General features: G+C 41.7%; 1 protein-coding gene across 1 annotated transcript in view; it reads right to left on the reverse strand.

Annotated features, from left to right (window-relative positions):
- The window catches only part of nfatc1 (nuclear factor of activated T cells 1), a 47,743-nt gene that overhangs the window by 11,585 nt on the left and 17,958 nt on the right, over nucleotides 1–18,200 (reverse strand). Inside the window, exons 7-9 of the mRNA XM_065470481.1 lie at nucleotides 12,398–12,453; nucleotides 8,992–9,124; nucleotides 4,283–4,900 (exon numbers count right to left, since the gene is read on the reverse strand). Of these exons, the coding sequence (XP_065326553.1) occupies nucleotides 4,283–4,900; nucleotides 8,992–9,124; nucleotides 12,398–12,453 (807 nt within the window). The remainder of the gene's footprint in view (nucleotides 1–4,282; nucleotides 4,901–8,991; nucleotides 9,125–12,397; nucleotides 12,454–18,200) is intronic.

An 18,200-nucleotide genomic window follows, 5' to 3' on the forward strand; every position in this document is an offset into this window, starting at 1 on the left:
AGAGGGCCAGAGCAGTGAGATCATAGAGTTAGTGCTACTAAAATCCTGCCTTCTGTGACATAAATAAAGGCCGATGCAAAAAGGGCATTTATTTTTTCAGTGAGGTTTGAGCCGAATCGTCTTATTCTGTGTTTAAAGTCAATTATATCAAATTCTAGACCACCAGAGCTTAGGCAGCGAAGAAAGAAACACTCTAAAGCATCGCAACAGCAGTGATAAACATCTTGGCACACCGTCTCGTCACTCCCACTACCATCTACTCCTTCAGCAGGCTGTAACTGACACAAGCTGTAACAGTGCGGAAGTACTGCCCAAAGCGAGAATTTAAATATTTCTTTCATAATTTCGACACTGATACGTGGATCTGAAATTTGGATTTCTTTTTTTTGTAGACATATAAGCAGGATGTTTTGTAGTGGACATAAAAACTTATTACACTTCAGTTTTGTACTGATTACCCAAAGAAAAATAGCTGGGTTTGGCTAAATGTATCTTTGGGGCCATTGGTGGATGTTTTTTGGGCTGTACTGAGGATTGACAAAGTGCAGTTTTACACCACGTGAGGGGATCTTGAGAAGAAGTCAGCGCAGGTCAGTGCTTGCATGCAGTAGCACGCTGCTGCAGTGGACAGCTCTACTGCCTATCTGTGTTGACTATACATGCTGTCTGTGTGGCTGTATGGATTTCCTCTGGGGTAGACGTGTCCTGTGATGGACTAACAACCTGTCTGGGGTGTACCCTATATCAGCTGTGATTGACTCAAACACCCCTGCCACCATAAGTTGGCTAATCGGTTAAGTAAATGAATGTAAGAATGTCACTCTGAATATACTCCCAGATAAGTGGGGACTTCCACTTCAGTGCAGTTCAGAGCACATTACAAAATTAAGCTCGTGTAACAGAAACGTGGTTATAGAGGCCACGTGCCGAAAAGGCTTAAGTGCATTTTTACTGTGATGTGAACTAATAATAGAAGATTTTTGTCCTGATTTTGTCTGTTGCAAAGCTCTTTGGTTGAGAAATAAGGGATTACAGGAATTCACGCAACAGAGGCTAACAGAGACGGTCTTGTAAGTCAGCTGTGTGTAGACCATCAAATGCAGATTTGGCTTAAACAGAGATCAATATAGTTAATCATGAAGAGGAAGAAGCATAAAAAATCCATCAAAGATTAAAAAAAGCACTAACAATGGCTGCTGTTGATCCTTGTCATTATTTTTAACACTGTTTCACTTCGCTACAAAAAAGTTCTTTGTCTCGTATGACTTCTACCTTCTCTGCAGCTAAGCTAAGGAACCAGTCACACTAGAGGAAAAACAGGTCAGCAAAATAACAATAATACAAATAAACAAATAAACATCAATAAAATAAAATGCTTCCAATCATGTGGGACTGATTGGAAATAGCTGCACTGACAACCCGGTCGCCCAGATATTAAGCGTGCAGCATCATTGTCCTCTGGTTGACCATTTTTTTGTCACAAGGCGATTGCATGCAAGGTTGTGTGGAGGGAGGCAACCTGTCTCACTCTGACTCATTCCGACTGCAATCAAATGCAGGCAAAGGTCTGCAATTAATCGCCATCAACTCTATAAATGGCAGACAAAATGCCAACTCACTGACTCAGTCGGAGTCAATCTGTGGCTGTGAGAAACTACTCTGCGCCATCATTTATTTCTCCAAGTGAGGACACAAGGTAATGAATCACAAAAGCCTAAGTTACTGAGGTTTGTGGCAGGAAATTTACTGTAAATTGTGCTAAATTTAACACCGAAAAGCAGGCTTTATTTTGCCCCCGATATGTGTGTGAGAGTTACCGGTGGTTATTTATTTGGAATAAAAGACGGAGATGTTATCAGAACAAGTACGTAATTGGCACGGCTGGATGGTTCAAAGTTGCGAGCGCAGCTCCAAAACTCTTTACTCAGTGCTGACTCGGAGTGTTTAGAGCCGAGGCACACGTATTCCTGCTCTGCAGTAATGCTGGGATTTTACTGAAATAGAGCAGAACTGAGCTGAACTTAACGGAGCATTGAAAGGAGGCAGGAACAAGGATACATCTGGTTTTCCTTTTTATACTGAACAGAGGAGGTTTCCACACTGAGATCCGCACACACAGCAGCGTTCGTGTTTCTTTCTCTTACTATACTTGATAGGCGGTATTACAGATGTCAGAAAAAACACAGTTATTAATTGATCTGTGTTAGAATATTGTCTGAATGTTACAGTGTGCTAAGTTCGTTAAATTAATATGCACAATATTCCCAATCTCACAGTTTCCTCTTCAACAACTCAAAGTTAAAAGCTGAATGAAACCTCCTATCTACTGCTGAACTATGCCCCTTAACCTAAATACTTAATTTGAAATAATGTCAAAATGCAACAGCACAAAATGCTGCCAGTTTACGAAATATTACACTGAGAAAATTCCTCCGAAAACGGTTTGCTTTGATGAGGGATTTGTTTCTGTTTACCCTGTACAGGAAAGGAGGCATCTTGTTCCATTTACTGAAATCAGCAGCAGACTTTCTGACTTTTAGACCTAACAAATATGTGAAAATCACTCGGCTCTGTAACATGTTTTAAGCTGCTCTAAATGTGAGTGATGCGGTGGTGAGGTTAGGGTTGATCTTTTCATTCAGGGGTGGGACTGCTCCTCTCCATCGGCCAGTGACAGGAGCTAGCCAGCAAATATATGCGTAACATATTAAGGCTTTGTAATAAAGCACCTTATCTCTGGATAAATCCCGCGCTCCACCTGAGTCTCAGTTCTCAGGACCTCACATGGCCTCCAACAATTTCTAACAGAAGATTTCACCCTTATATCATAAACATTCATTCTCCAGCCTCACTCTTGTCAGAGAGAGAAACAGGAGTAACACCTGCGCTTACAGCAAGTACAACATTCACTCCCTCATTTGTGAGCTGCTGGTAGAGTGCTGGTCATTAATGAAATTAACTTACAGCATCTGCTTGTTTACGAGTTTATAAATGTGCCTCATTTGGATCAGGCCCGGGTTGTTACTGAGAGAGTCATGACTGATATTTGGATTCTGCTCAGTCTGCAACAAATTTTTCTAGCAAAACTTCACCTACTTCCAAGGTGCATGGAGAAGACAAAGATCTGATGACATGAAGACTCCACGACACTTAAAGTATTAGGGAACAGCTTTATTAAGTGACTTAATAAAGCTGTTCCCTTTGAGTCCACCTCGGCAGTGTCGCAACAGATTTGAGATTTACCACAGTTAATTGTAAACAGATTGCATGCAAGTGCCAACTTGACCCTGTTAATTAAAAAACTGATTGAAGCAGACTGTCACCGCCTTATTGCCAATTTATCCCCATTTTATCGCTGTTCTGATACACCAATGCTGCTTTGAAGAGGGAAACTGACTGGGAGTCATCTCAGACCAGTTCCCCATCCCTGACCACTTCAAGCAGGGCCATTACAAGTTGATTGCACATGGTCACTATAATTTTGATCGCGTTGCGGTTTCAACCACTGTTCTTGCTAGTGCGACTGTAGCTTAAGCTAATAGAATAAAAGCAAAGCTAAACGAGCACACACACACATGTTGCTGGTTGTGCCACATATTTTTGACTGCATACATCTTAGGCATGTAGATCTGAGTCTGAAAAGCTCTAATTAACACATAGAGACTACCAGTCATTTTTTGAAACACATTTTGGATCTTGGGTGTAGTGCTACACTACAAGTTTTATTACTGAAGCGCAAATGTTTTATTTCAACAAACTATATGACAAAGAAGGTGTAGTCAGTGCACTTTAGATGTGCTTGGAGGATTTTGTGCTTCCGGGTTTCCAGGCTAGTAGTTTCCCACGCTTCCCCTCTCCTTACTATGATAAAACCCTAAATCCTCCACTTGCTATGACTTCGTATTTACCAAAGACAAATGAGATCAATCTTATCTCTTAAGTCTCAGCAACAAAGCAAACAAACATTTTCCACAAATGCTTAACTGTTCTTTTAAATGACTATGAGTCAGAGGATTTCCACACAAAAAAAGAGGAAAAAAATTCTAAGTTGTGATTTGATGGCCAAAAATTTCCTGGCAAAAGTGATAAGTGAGTCATATGATAATCAAAAATGCTATCAGCGCCTGGAGATGTATTACGGTCATTTTGTGCTGGAGGGTAATAAAAACCGTATTGTTTCATCAATTAGGGGGCTCGATGGGAATTTCGCTCTATAATTTTTTCCATGCAGTGGATTAGAAGTATTTAAATTCTGTCTTGTAAAAGTAAAAAAAAGTCTCACCATCATCAAGGTACATCTGGTCCAGCTCTTGTGGTTCTTGTTTGATGCTGACAGCCAGTGCCGAGGGACTGCCATCCTCCTGCAGGGAAGAGCGAGCCCTCTCTGGCACTTTGGGGTGCTGCTGAGCGGCTGGGCTTGTGCTGCCGCTCACCGGCTGCGCTGGTGTCATGCAGTGGGTTGGAGAAAAGGGGGCGTCAGTCGGGGTGGAGGCCTGCGAGGTTGGGGAGGAGGAGCAGCTGCTGGGTGAGTAGAGGTTCGGTGGCTGGTAGCGCCCGGGAGTCTCCTGAATGATAGAGACGTGCGGGATCGGGGACTGCGAGCCCGGCTGTTGGACGGCCGGGCCCGCAGGGAGGCATTTTGAGAAGGGTGAGGGTGGGAGATCGTGCTGTTTAGGGCTGGTGCTCGGAGGTGAGGAGGAGGAGGGCTTGGCTGCAAGTTTCTGCTGGCTGGCTGAATAAGGCCCGCCAACAACACATGGCCTGAGGTCAGAGGTCATCATCGGGGCCATGACTTGTGAGGGGTAATATGGCTTTGGGAGTAAGGACAAGCCAGGGCCATGCTGGGTGCACATCAGAGGAGCATCATAGTCATCGCGAGGCTCCGTCTTTATTGTTGGAACTGAAGGAAAACAGAAGGAAAAGCTAAATGAGTAAACACATATTCCAACCATCCTGCAAGTGTGAGTGAGCGAGTGAGTTAGTGAGTGGGTTTGTGGCTAGGATACACACTGCCAAACAAACACTCTCATCAATGAGTCTCTGTGTTAGGGCCTGAGCTCCCCCACCCAACAGAAAACATTCACAAAAGTAGAAAAAAGAAGTAAAAAAAGGATGAGTCATCAACACGAGAAAAATCTGGCTGCTTCTATAATAAAAGCCCTGTTTTCTTTGGATCCTGTTCTGGTGCTAATATCCACTACAGTACATGTGCGATATGATATATGCTGCTGCAGCAGCAGCAGCAGCTTCGTGCTCAGCAGGGTTCAGTAATTTCAAAGAAAATTACTGCCTCCTCACCGAGACAAAGGAAGAGTTTAACTGAACACAAACACCTGAAATTGGGTCTTTGGGGTGTCGGAGGATTGCGCCGATAGCGTGAGCGAGGACCAACGCTGAGTTCAAATGAGCCACGTCTTGTTTTCAGTCGCTGTCATCTTGGCCATCCGTCCAGATTTCACAGCGAAACATGTTGGACACCAAGTTTCAAAATGCGGGCCATCAATCAGCTGCAGCCAATGACACCACATCAATCTTATATAACAAGCGTTTCAGTGCGGTTACAAGCACACGACAGCACAGCTCTGACCCTGAACTGCATCACCAAACTGGATCTATTTCTTCTACTTTTTTTATGCCGAGCATATTTTCGATCATAATATGAAGCATGTGCTTGAAATAGAAGCTGAAATACTTAATAACCCATGCTTTATTCTCCTTATTCTTGTCACGCTTGTTTGATTTGCCGACTGTCTGCTGATTTTATGTTATTCTGCATCTTTCTCGGGGATGTCTCTTTAAAAAGATATTTTTAATCTTAGAGGGAGTTCCCGAGCTAAATAAAAAGGCTAATTAGATTAAAAGGAGTGAAACTAGGACGTGTCATGCCTGGTGAAGCCTCGCCTGTCAACAACTGTAAAAGAGGAACTGCAATGAGATAGTTACACAAACCGCACGACTAAAATAGCAAACGCACCCCTATTTTGGGTCTGTTTGGAGGAAGTGTGTCTGCCTGCTTGTGGAGGGTAGATGCATGCATGTGCAAAGAAGGGTGCAGAAGAAGTGCAAATAGTTTGTTTTGCCAGAAAAGAGAGCCTGCCCTTGGGTTTCCGGAGTGAGAAGATCAACCATGTGTACTACGTGTCCCAAAATAAATCTGTTGTTTTTGTGTGAGCTGTTGAAACACCTGCTGTTGATGAAAAAAAGAGAAAAAGGTACAGATGTGATTTCTTCAAAACAAAAGCAAAAAAAATGAGGCGCCGCGTAAAACGTAAATCAGAGCGGAACAAAACGATTTACAGATTTCTTTAATTGATTATTTCGCTTAAACACATCAAATTTAGAATTGTGATTGAAAATAGGTGCACAAGTTTGAATTTGACGTCAGCAATGCATTTAAAAATGTTGGGGGACGACAAAAGACTGGAAAAGCGTTGTAATGCTAAAAAAAGCTCTACACAGCCCACAACATGGTAGTGATGTGTAAAAACAGTTTTCAAAATATAGATACTGTGAAAGACTACATGAGAATAAGTTTCTCAATCTAGACTTTTCATCATCTACGTTCATACTAACATCAAATGATCCAAAGAATCTGCAGAAAACGAGGCTGAAAACAAAGCCAAATAGTGAATGGTTGTGAGCTTTAGGTCAGATGTGAAGAACAGATATAAAAAAGAATCATAAATGCTGCTGCCTTCTTTTAGATTGACTTGGGTGAAGGGGAAAACGTCAAAATTTTAAGTTGTTTTTGGAAATCACTGACACCACACTCTTCAAGGATCAGTGATGACATCGGGATTCCATCTTACTCGCACATCTGTGAAGGCTTCATTAATGCTACATCATTTAACTGTCAGCCTGCTCACGTTACAATGGCACAACTCCATAGCAAAAGAGTACGGGTGCTAAACTGGTCGTCATCCAGTCCCGGTTTGGCATTTGGAGCTTTATCAAACAAAAAACAATGACAAAGAAAACACCTGAGGTGAAAATCCCATATTTAGTAAAAATGGGGAACTTTTACTTTCAAAAGTGCAGCAAAGACCTCCCTCGGTCCTCCTTTTCTTAAACAAATTGCTGTAATCAAATTCAAAATGAGTATTTTTTTTTTAGCAAACAATAAAACATTTGAGCCTCAACATCTGAAAGGTTGTCTTTGTATTATTTTCAATTAACCATCAGGCTGAAAAGATTGGGAAATGACTGCATTCTGTCCAGACATCTCATTGAGGAACTGAGGCCTTGATCATTTTTTCCAGCTGTGTTTTTACTCAGTCTGTCCATTTGTTTAAACTTTCTCAATGATTTTCTCCCTTTCCAGAAGACTGGCAGATTATATTGTTCAGCCTGCTGGCTTGTTGCCTTAAAAGCTTTCACCTTCTAGGAGACACTGACCACACTTGCTGTCCCACAGTCTGTCCACTCCCTTACACTCTGCAGCCCGAGGACAATGCTCCACTTTCACGGCGGGGCACTCCGTCGCCCATGTACAGGGCCGGGCCAGTTCAGCTGAATCGCAGCTTTGAACCACCCACTGGATTTTCACTCCAAGCCTGGAGTGCAATTAGCAGTGGTTTTTACATTTCAGTTGGTGGGTCAATGTTTATATTTAGCTTGGCAAAAGGCTCTCTATTCAAATAACATGTTTTTCCCATGCCCCTTTCCCCACCCTCGTGTGTCCAGTTGCCTCAGCATTCATGCAGCAACAGGTATGGAAAAGAACAGATTTTATGGATTTCTTTTTACAATGAAGGAATAATAGCGTTGCTTTGTTCCTCCCTAGCAAACCACCAGACAAGGGGGGAATACAAACTGTTTGTTCTCGTCTTCAGAAGTAAAATCCCAGCGAAAATGTTTCTAATTAGTCTGGGATGTGGAAGGCGAAGAGCAGACTGAGAGTAGTGAGCGGCTGGCATCATGACAAAAAAGTCAAAAACAAAAAATTAACCAAAAGTCTGGAGATTAATGGAGGGTTATATATGTATATTTTATTTTACTTTGTGACCAAAATGGTTTGACTATTTGGGTTTCAAGCTGACTGGACTGTTTTGTTAAATTAGCAAAAACTCAACTCTTCACTAAACGATAATGAAAGCAGCTGTTTTTTTTTTTAAATTTTTTTTATAATTATTAAAACATGAACAACACTAAATGGTGAGTGATACTATTGACCCCCAGCTTAACATATATCTGAAGACAGTTTTTACCTTATTCACACTATATTTTCCCTTTTTTTTGTAGCTTCATCACATTAAAATTTGCTGAAAAAGAAGTTACCACATAAAGTGGATCCACTATGCTAATGTCCATTCACAGAGAATATTTTGCTGATTCAAAATAAATTCATCCAGAGTTCATGTTCAGGCTAAAACAAGTTGCTTTAGATCCCTTCCCCCTCCCTTTAAGATGGTAGTTCTCATGATTTGGACCTCATTTGTGAGGTATAGAGCCACTACAAAAAATATGTTTAATGAATCAAAAAAACTTAACATTTTTTCTAATGCTGTGGTGCTCACACTTTTGATTGTTAGTAATTGACTAAAAAAAGTGTGGTGTGGGTCCGGAAAAGCTTTCAGATAAATGTTTTAAGTGACTTTCTTCTGATTGGCTGCCCCTCTAAACATTGACAGCAGGTGGGTGGGGCTTGTGTGCTCACAACCAGATTCAGGAGTAGAAAAAGGCAACTTGAAACAAAGCTTTTGGCTAAGAGTGAACATAGACTGACAGACTATTTTGAACTTTAGCCATTTTTATATGAGCATCCCCCACTGTAAGAGCATATGTAGGTGGCTTGATTTGGCTGTTAGGAGCCCACAGGGATTTGGAGCTCCCCCTAAAATTGAACCAGAGAACTTTTTGTATGGTAAAAAAATGTGTAAGCCACCACACTACGGACTCACTGTAAGAGCAAACATATGAAAGGAGTTTAACATCTTATTAAGGACAGCGGTGACCAAACCTATAAATAGGGGACTATAAAGACAAGTTTACCGGTGGCAGGGACGTAGGTGAAGCGCTGGTACTGGCTTCTTTTCCTCTTGCCGTTGCAGATGTAGAAGTTCACGTGGACAGGAGTGGACAGTCTTTGGTTTCGATAGGGAGGGATTTCAACAAGAAGCGAATTCTGCAACACAGAAAAAGTTCTGTCATTAAAAACACACCATTTACTTAAATATCCATTTAATTAGCTTATAGCTTCGCATTTGCACTTAAACTTCTTAATAAGTACATATAAAAGGGGGAAGTAGTCACTGTGGCTTTACTTCTCTTGTTTGTCATCTTGAAGAGGTAGTTGTGACAAAGAAACTGAGAACACTACATACCCGTCTGTGCCAATTTGTCAATCACATGTAAACCCTGACCTCTACACAATCTGATTATTTTGGCAACATATGTGTCACCCCCTGTTGGCCATTAGAAGGGAGAAAGGGGAACACAAAAGCCAGGCTGCAGTCCCTTCCATTATATCGTAGCTTAAATTTAAGGGGCGGCAGATACAATGTAAAAATCTGGTTGTCATCCGAAAGCCACAAAGAGGCCATGAAGTAAGGCTAGAGGGAGCCCTGGTTGTTTGCACAATGAATAACTCAGTCAAAGTGAATAAATTGAACCTGGGAGTGTCCAGATAGTTTATTTCCCCAGCAGAGCTTCCTGCTGAGAGTGAAGGCCAGAAGTGACCACACTCCTGGGTTCAGCCTGTGGACACATGAGCCCCACGTGTGTGTTTCCGTGCATGTGTGTGGGAATATATATGACCGAGTGTTTTGGAGGCGCTGCTCAGTAGTCAGGGAGGAAGTCATCCGTCTGCAAAACTGAGCTTCGGAGGACGGCCGGGCCTGACATGTACAGGTGAGAGCTGACACACGTTATATTAAATCACTACAACCGTAAAGCTAAGTAGAGCCAGATGAGGCTTTTCTACTTTTCTTACTCCCTGAAATCCATCGGCCCTTCAGAGAAATAGCAATTCAATTTCAGGAAAGGGTTCCTCATTTGGACTGTGTAAACTGTGTCCCGGTTAGGCAGCTGTATTTGCAGGATTTCACTGGTGTCACATGTAATTGAAGTCATTCAAATATTTCTGAAAGTTTTATGCCTGCATATTGTGTGTTAAATCATAAAATTGCAAATTGAGTTAAAACAAACAAAAAAAAACAAAAGAAAATCTCAAGACAAAGTCTGGGAGGTTTAATATAATAAAACTGGTTCCTATCATGCAAACAGTGGGAAGAAAAAAATGTGACAAATTGAGCATAGAGGAGCATTTTTGGACTCCCTAAGTGAGTGCGTCAAGACCATCTATCTAGGTTTATATGAAAAATCTGTATCTAATTATAAGTAATTCTTAAAAAGAAAACGTAATCATCCCTCGTCTTCCCAGATCTGCGCTCATTGGGGCAGGTCAGTCTGTTCAGGTGACCTGAACAGACTGATTTGTTGCTTGGTCTGAGATTAAACTTGGCCAAAGCAGCGTCAGTGTTTGAAATGGGACCAATCCAGCAGACTGGGTTGAGTGGGGAGGGACGGAGAGAGGGAGGCCCTTTGTCTATTCAAGCAGACAGATGTGCCCCAGCAGTCACTCTAAGTGAGTGTGTGTCTGTGTTTTGCAGAGGGAAGACACTGGGAGCAGGTGCAGAGCTTCACATTTATACACGCTCTAATCCCCTCGTCTATCTCCCAGACTCCCACCACGTCTCTGGCTCTGTCTTTCCCTCAGCTGTCTGAGCGCAAGACAGGATACGCTGCCAGGCTCAAACCCCCACAGGTGGAGGGCTGAACTTTTGAACACCTTTTCCACACATTTCAAACACAACACTGAAGCTTCTGTCCTGGGCTGAGGAAATCAGCGGTGTTGTTGCAGTCACAATTAGGGTTGTTTTGTTCGCTTGTTTGCTGAAGGCAACACTGGAATTGATACTTCATTAGGTACACCTGTTTGGCTGCTCGTTAATCAGCCAATCACATGCCACCAGCTCAATTAGACATGTAGACATGGTCAAGGTGATCTGCTGAGGTTCAAACTGAGCATCAGAAAGGTGATTTAAGTGACTCTGAACATCGCATCATTGTTGGTGCCATTTGAGAAACTGCTGATCTACTGCATCTAGTGCTGAGAATGGCTTGAAAACCAGACAATATCTAATGAGCAGCAGTTCTCTGGGTGAAAAAATGCCTTCTGGTTGATGCCAGAAGTCAGAGGAGAATTGCCAGACTGCTTTGAGATCTCAGGAAGGCAAAAGTAACTCAAATAACCACTCGTTACATCCAAAGTAAGCAGAAGATCATCTCTGAATGTGAAACCTTGCAGCAGATGGGCTACAGCAGCAGAAGACCACACCGGCTGCCACTTCTGTCAGCTAAGAATAGAAAGCCAAGGCTGCACTTCACACGGACTCATCACACCTGGCATCAGCAACATGAAAGCATGGATCCATCCTGTCTGGTAACAATCATCAGGCTGGCGTAATGATGTGGGGGATGTTTTCTTGACACACTTTGGGAGTGTCGTATAAACACCTGAACATTGTTGCTGGTCATGTCAATCTTTTTACGACCACAGTGTATCCAACTTCTGATGGCTGCTTTGAGCAGGATAACAAACCATGTCACAAAACTCAAATAATCTCAAACTGGTGTCTTGAACATGACATTGAGTTTACTGCACTCAAATGGCCTCCACAGTCATCAGATCTCAATCCAATAGAGCACCCTTGGGACGTGGTGGAACAACAGATTCATGTCGTGAATGTGCAGGAACTGTGTGATGCTGTCGTGTCAATATGGACCGAGAATACATGAGGAATGTTTTCAGCCCCTTGTTAAATCTATGCTATGAAAAACTGAGGAATTAAGGCAGTTGTGAAGGCAAAAGTGTGTCCAGTACAAAAACAGGAAGTGTTTGGTAAGTGCCCTCTTAGTTTCTTCCAGCACTGTAAAATATTTCTTGTAAATAAATAAGAGATCAGATATAAAAAGTATAACAGTTGAATAATGAACACATTATTTTTGTAGTATTAGCTAAGAGGTTGGGTTATTTTGCCTTTCCTTACAGGTTTATGCTAAGCTAGTAGATGAATAACTAGAATAGTTTACAAATTTTAACGTCTTCTTGAGCTTCCCATCTGATTATGTATAAGTTTACAGCAGATTTGTGATTCAATAAAAAAACAAATGCGTTGTTGTTGCTAAGGCAGGTTGTTCTTCATCACACTGAGTGGGACTCCAGTCGCTCTCGGCTCTCTTAATTTAGACGTTAGTTTGTTTTTCAGATGCGAAGACTAAACATTTTGGCATCGAGTTCAGATAAATGATTGGGAACAGCTGCTCTTTACACAGCGCTTTAATCCTGAAATGAGATCAGCTTTGTCACGATCACTGTGTCACATGTATCACTTACAGGCTTCGAGGCGTCTCTCTCAACCTTGGCCTCAGTCTCCCAGATGTGGTGACCGTCTAAAAGAAAGGACAGGAAAGAGAGAAAGACTTAGCAATGACGATTCAGAAAATAACCCACCTACTTGGCTCCCAGCAGAAATGAAGAAATGCAATGAGTGTTGTTATTATTATCGGTTACATCAGTGATGTATAAAACAGCTCCGGAGAGCGGAGGATATCACGAACGTCACACTGTCTGACCCACGGCTCATGAGCTCATATCCTTGGTCTAACAAACCGGGGACAGACTTCGAGACAGCAAAATTGCACAGAGAGAAATCTGATGCAATCCTGAAAAAAAAGAAAAGCAGTCATACCAAAGAGATGAGCGACATCTTTGGTGGATGAGAGAAAGCTTGACTTCATTGCTGTGTGGAATCCCAACATGCTCGAGCAGCTGGTTGGCTCGTTAATGCGCGGCGACTGGAAACTGACAACTCGCCTCGACTTTCAAACCTCTCATTTCTTCTGTTCTCATAGGAATCTTTCTGCTATCCCCATATAATGATTGTTAAACGGTACTGGTACTTTTTTCTCTTCTTTTCTGGTAATGTGCTTTTTCTTCTGTTTAGTTGCCACAATAAAAAAGGTTTTCCCATCAGGCAATAAAACGAGGCATCATGTGAACTGCTGGAAACACAGGCCTGCTAAAAAAAGCTCGGGTTTGATTTGTCATTTTGCCCAATGAAGTGTGAGTAAAACTATAATTTTCAACCAATTTATTAGACACAGAGGGAAACCACTGTGATTTCTTTAGACCCCTGACTCATTAACAAGGCTCTAAATTGACATTAAAGGGCTGTGAAATTGAAAACTGCACTTTAAAAGAAAGAAAAAGTCAGCCATGGCCAAATTTTTTGAAGAAAATTGACTCAGTGTCGCTCAACATGATGCCTGCAGTTTGACAAGTGGAGCGTTTGAATGGAGCAGCTCAGTGGAGACGGACGGGACGCTCGGTGTTTGAGTAGACGGGAGTTGTGAGGTGGCACAGATGGAGGAGGTGCAGCTTGGCACTGACTGGAGAGCCGGAGACCTCTCTCTGCTCTGTTTGATCTCACTTTAATTTTTCTTATAGCTGCTGCACATGCCTGGCACTTAGGATTAGTTTCAGGGTTGCTGATCTCCACGAAGAAGCGATAACATTCGTTTTGAATGAGTAATAGGGCTACAAATTCCTCTCAGACGATTTGAATCTTCGAGTGTCAAGTTTATGCTCATTATTTCAACTTTAACTCTAAACACAAAATAAAAGTCTTTTTTTTAAACCTAATGTTTCCACAGAACTCCTTCATATAAAACAGACGGACTATCATCCAAGAAAAACCAACAAAAAAGGCTGAGATAGGGTGCGCTGTCACTTTAGTAATAACTCGAGGGAAACCTGAGAGGGGCTCAACTGAGAGCTGAGCTGTCACTTCTGGAGACATATTTTCAAACTCCTCAACAATCAGAAGCCTGTCTCAAATACTGTTTTTACAATACAGGCTCTGCTTGTACTAATTTAGTCAATTTTTCAGTGCACCTGCTGTAAGTAAGAATGTGGAACTGGGGCCGAGCTATTAGAGCAACGTTTTCTTTGTAAGCCTGCTCTGTTAGACATTTAAAAGATCACTTATTATTTCTGCTAAATATCAAACATCTGACATGGTTTCTGCTGCCATTAGCCACACAGTGCTTAATAATGCATAATGTTTATGCTACAGTCAATATACACATGTAAATGTGAGTGGTTGAAATGACTTCAAAGTAATGGAAAGAACATTTCTGACGAGCTGCAAACCAGAAAAGAAAAAAAGGAAACAATGCAATGCAGCCTGTGAACTCTGCAGATACATCAACAGGTTCGACTTGTCTTCCAGATGACACTTAATACGTCTCTTCTAGCAGTGCGTGCAACTCAACATATATTATAAAACCTTGCTATTCTCTTTTTTCACTGGTAAAAAAAACATTTTAATTCCTTTTCAAGTCAGTTTTCCCTACACGATCTCTTTAGTACTTTAAAAAACTAGTGTAAATATTACATTATCATAGAAAGAAAGCCCACAATACAATAATTAGTTTAAGTAAGCACTTATACAAAAAACAAAATGAAAAAAAAACAAAACGACTTCATCATTCAAATCTTCGTCCTTGTGACCGTTCTAGATGAAACATGAAGGTATGAGAGGAAGACAGAAGGGGAGTATACGACAACCTCCTACGTGAAATATTTATGACTTACTGACAGGAACACTATGAAACTTCTGAGAAAAAAGTGACAGCTTATGACAATAAATTTTTCGTTACCTAAATTTTTCAGACGCTCATTATGCTCATGTCTGGCTCCACATTTTTCTTCTTGGACTCTACTAGAGATGCTTTGCATGATTCACAGTTCAAAATAATCATCAATCATCTCAAACTGGGCCTCCCCTAAGCTCATCCTCTGCCTGAAACAACACGCGTTAGCTCATCTCCCTTTAAAATAACTTCTTCTGATTGGTTGCCCCTCAAAAGAGTTGTGGGCGGGGCCACTGTGCTCACAGCCCGAGCTGTGTGCTACTGACATCATAAAGATCCAAAAGTAAGAAAGACTGTCTGAAATGAAGCTTTAGCTTTAGCCTCGAGGGGATTACATCTACATATAGTTAGTTAATTATTCAATTTTGGATATGTTCAGTATGAGCATTCGCCACTGTAAAGATACAGGTATGAGAGAAATGAAGGGAAGCATAAATGGTCTACTTTCATTCTAAAACCAAAATGAAATCTCAGAGATAATAAATGTAAACAGCATTCTGCAAGCTTCAAGATAATCTGGTACAGATGCAAGGTGTAGAGTTATGGGAAGTGCACACACACACACAGACTGGTGTGTGGTATTATGATTCAAACATAAGATTTATAAACAATATGGCAAAGAAACCTCCCTATAAACAGAAAAGAGAAGAAAAACAGCTTGTCATACAGGAAGTTCTCAGTGAAAAGAATATCTTTACGTAAGCAGCGCTGACTAACGTTAAAAATAGTTAACATGACTAACACTAAAATCTGCGCGTTTGTCTGTCTTTCCTCAACCCCACTCTGTCTCCTCACTTCAGGAAGCTCTCCAGAAGGGAAGCCTTTCCAGTCGATGTCAATCCACAGGAGATGAACATGTTTTTTAGATCTCCCTCAACGTCTGTCTGTTTCTCCCCGTCTGCTTTTGCCCTCGCTCTCTCTGACTCACGCACATCATTTTTCACATCATCACAGAGATAGAAAATTTGAATTGAGCAATTTGTTCTCGGTGCCCAGCTACCTACTGCCAGGAAACTTCTCAAGAGCTACAAAAAAAAGAGAGAGAAAGAGCTTTGAAAAGTTGAATGCGTGGGATGCCTTTGTTTGAAAAGACTGTACCGGATAATTGATAACCACAGAATGTAATTGATAACCACAGAATGTTCCAGAGTTATAGGGCAACATCTGCGCAAAGCCTGCACCGATCCAATGAAAAACTTCGGCAGCAGTTTCTCTCCAGCTCCCCTCCCACCAAATTTCAGCGAGCACAATTTGGTTTCTAACTCTCTGGCCCACTGTGCTGGATAATATCCAATATTATCTAAGTTAAACAACTCAGCCTAAAACCACCTCGACCATATAAACCCAGCACCCCTCCCCAGCTCTCACAACGCCCAAGCTCCACCGGCCTTGGCACCGTCCCAGCCTCTCAGAAGTCGTACAATTCACATTTTGTTAGCAATGGTCTACACAAATCATTACTTTCTCAGAGCAGACATAACACAGAGCAGTCAATGACACAGCGGTGGTGTGCTGCACAGAGTCATGGCAGCCGAGGGGGATCAAACAATATACAATACAGTTATTTGTCATGTTGTGTTTAGAAAGAGATTCAAACAGCTCCTTGTGTGTCTTAATTGAGGCTGGGTGGAGTAAAACTTTGGTGCCCAGAGTGAAACAGCGGGGTGGCATGTGCCCAAGCCCTCATAACGTACAGTAAATATAAACACATGCTCTACCCAAGTGCATGTGGCACACTGAAAGAGTTCCCTTGTCCTCTGACTGACGACTGAGACCTCTTCCTTACCACCCTGAAAACATTAGATTTTGGACGCTGCTTGCAAACTGAGGCGAGCTCAAATCTGATAAATGGCAGCAGATACTGACATCCAGCCCTCAAGAGCACCACTTAAAGCTACAGCGGCGCCTGCCACTACACAACTTCACCCATTTCATAGAGAAATCAATCTCTGGAGTTTCTCAAAAAAAGCTGGCTTTTTTTTTCTTTTTTAAGAAATCATACCCTATAATTTATGAAAACATCATCTCATCTGTTTATGTGACTGTAATTGATTTGTTTATGAAAAATAGCCATTGTTCTCAAAAGTGTCCGAAGCAGCCAAACCACTGAACAGCCATTGTTCTGTTAATGTAATGAAAGTGAAGTGCGCCGACCATGCGCGCCACCAAAGCAAAGGAACCCTCCCTCCAAACCAAACCACTGCTCAAAAGATAGCACAGCTAACAGAGTGTGCAAGTTAAAACAAACTCATTCGCCCCAAGGTACATTACTGTCATTATGCTACTGTCATCTCGCTCACAGCTCTCATTAGTTTAAAGAAGGATGGCTGTCTGCAGTTTTCTACCGGTAATTTTAGAAACCATCTCACAGCAACGCAGCGCGGTCAAGTTCAATTTTCAGCTCGTCTTACTTGCTGCTCTGACCAAGAACGATTAGACAAAATTGTTTGGGTGTTCCCGTCAGACAAGGAAAGCTCGGCTTTTCTACCTGCTCAGAGCTCCAACTCGTCGGCTCACAGAAAGAGCGACGGGTGAGGAAGATGGTTCAAGGAAAACATAGCTGTAGGTTTGATGGATCAGGGAAATTGTTATTCGCGGCGATGCTGATTGCAGTCGACCAGGCAGCTCTCCAGAATACCAGGCCAGATGTGAAAGTGCTCTTTTCATTTGGGGTTTTTCCTCTGAAAGGATTTCCTCCAGGATCTCTCGCTATTATCAATCATTGAAGGGAAACACTGTGCAGAACCACACTTGATTAAAAATACTGCAGCAAATAAAAAGAGGGACCCGGTGAAAGTGCATTATTTTCAGATAACTGCACTGTTGTGAAACAGCCCAGTTGTTATCGTTCCAAATGGACGCTTTCTGAACTATACAGTTATCATCAAATTTGGGGGGAAAATGTCAGCATCCAGGTGACGCAGCAGGCCTTGCTAAAATCTAATATTGAAGACAGAAAAAACCCCAAGAAGATCCTTTTTTAGCTCCATTAGTCAACACCATTTACTAAATGAAGACCATGTGATGCAGCTGGAAACTAGTAAGTGGGTCTGAGAGGTTTGTTTATCATGTTAGTCATATAGTCCAAGCATGATTAAAACAGATTTTTAAAAAAACAGTTGGGAGAATAAAATCAAACCAGCTTCTTAAACCAAAACCAAAACAGCAACAACAAAAACAAGACTAGAACAAAACTTAGAACTTGGTCATAAAGGGGGGTAACTCTCCACATCGCAGGATCCCAAACATTAAAAGAGAAGAGACAGCAACAGCAGTTCTCATTCAAATTCAAATACTCAACCCTAGCATGCTATTGGAGAACTTATGTTTAACTTTAATAACTTTTTTCTATTTTCTTTTTCATTGTTCTGATGCAATAGGGTAACATATATGGTTCCTTGGCCAATAAAGGGTTAAGAGGAAGAAATGTTCAGCAGAATCAAGCTCAGCGAGGGCGTATCTCCAATGACTGGTTGGGATTA

This window comes from Pelmatolapia mariae, linkage group LG22 (genome assembly GCF_036321145.2).
Source record: "Pelmatolapia mariae isolate MD_Pm_ZW linkage group LG22, Pm_UMD_F_2, whole genome shotgun sequence".
Lineage (NCBI taxonomy): Eukaryota > Metazoa > Chordata > Actinopteri > Cichliformes > Cichlidae > Pelmatolapia > Pelmatolapia mariae.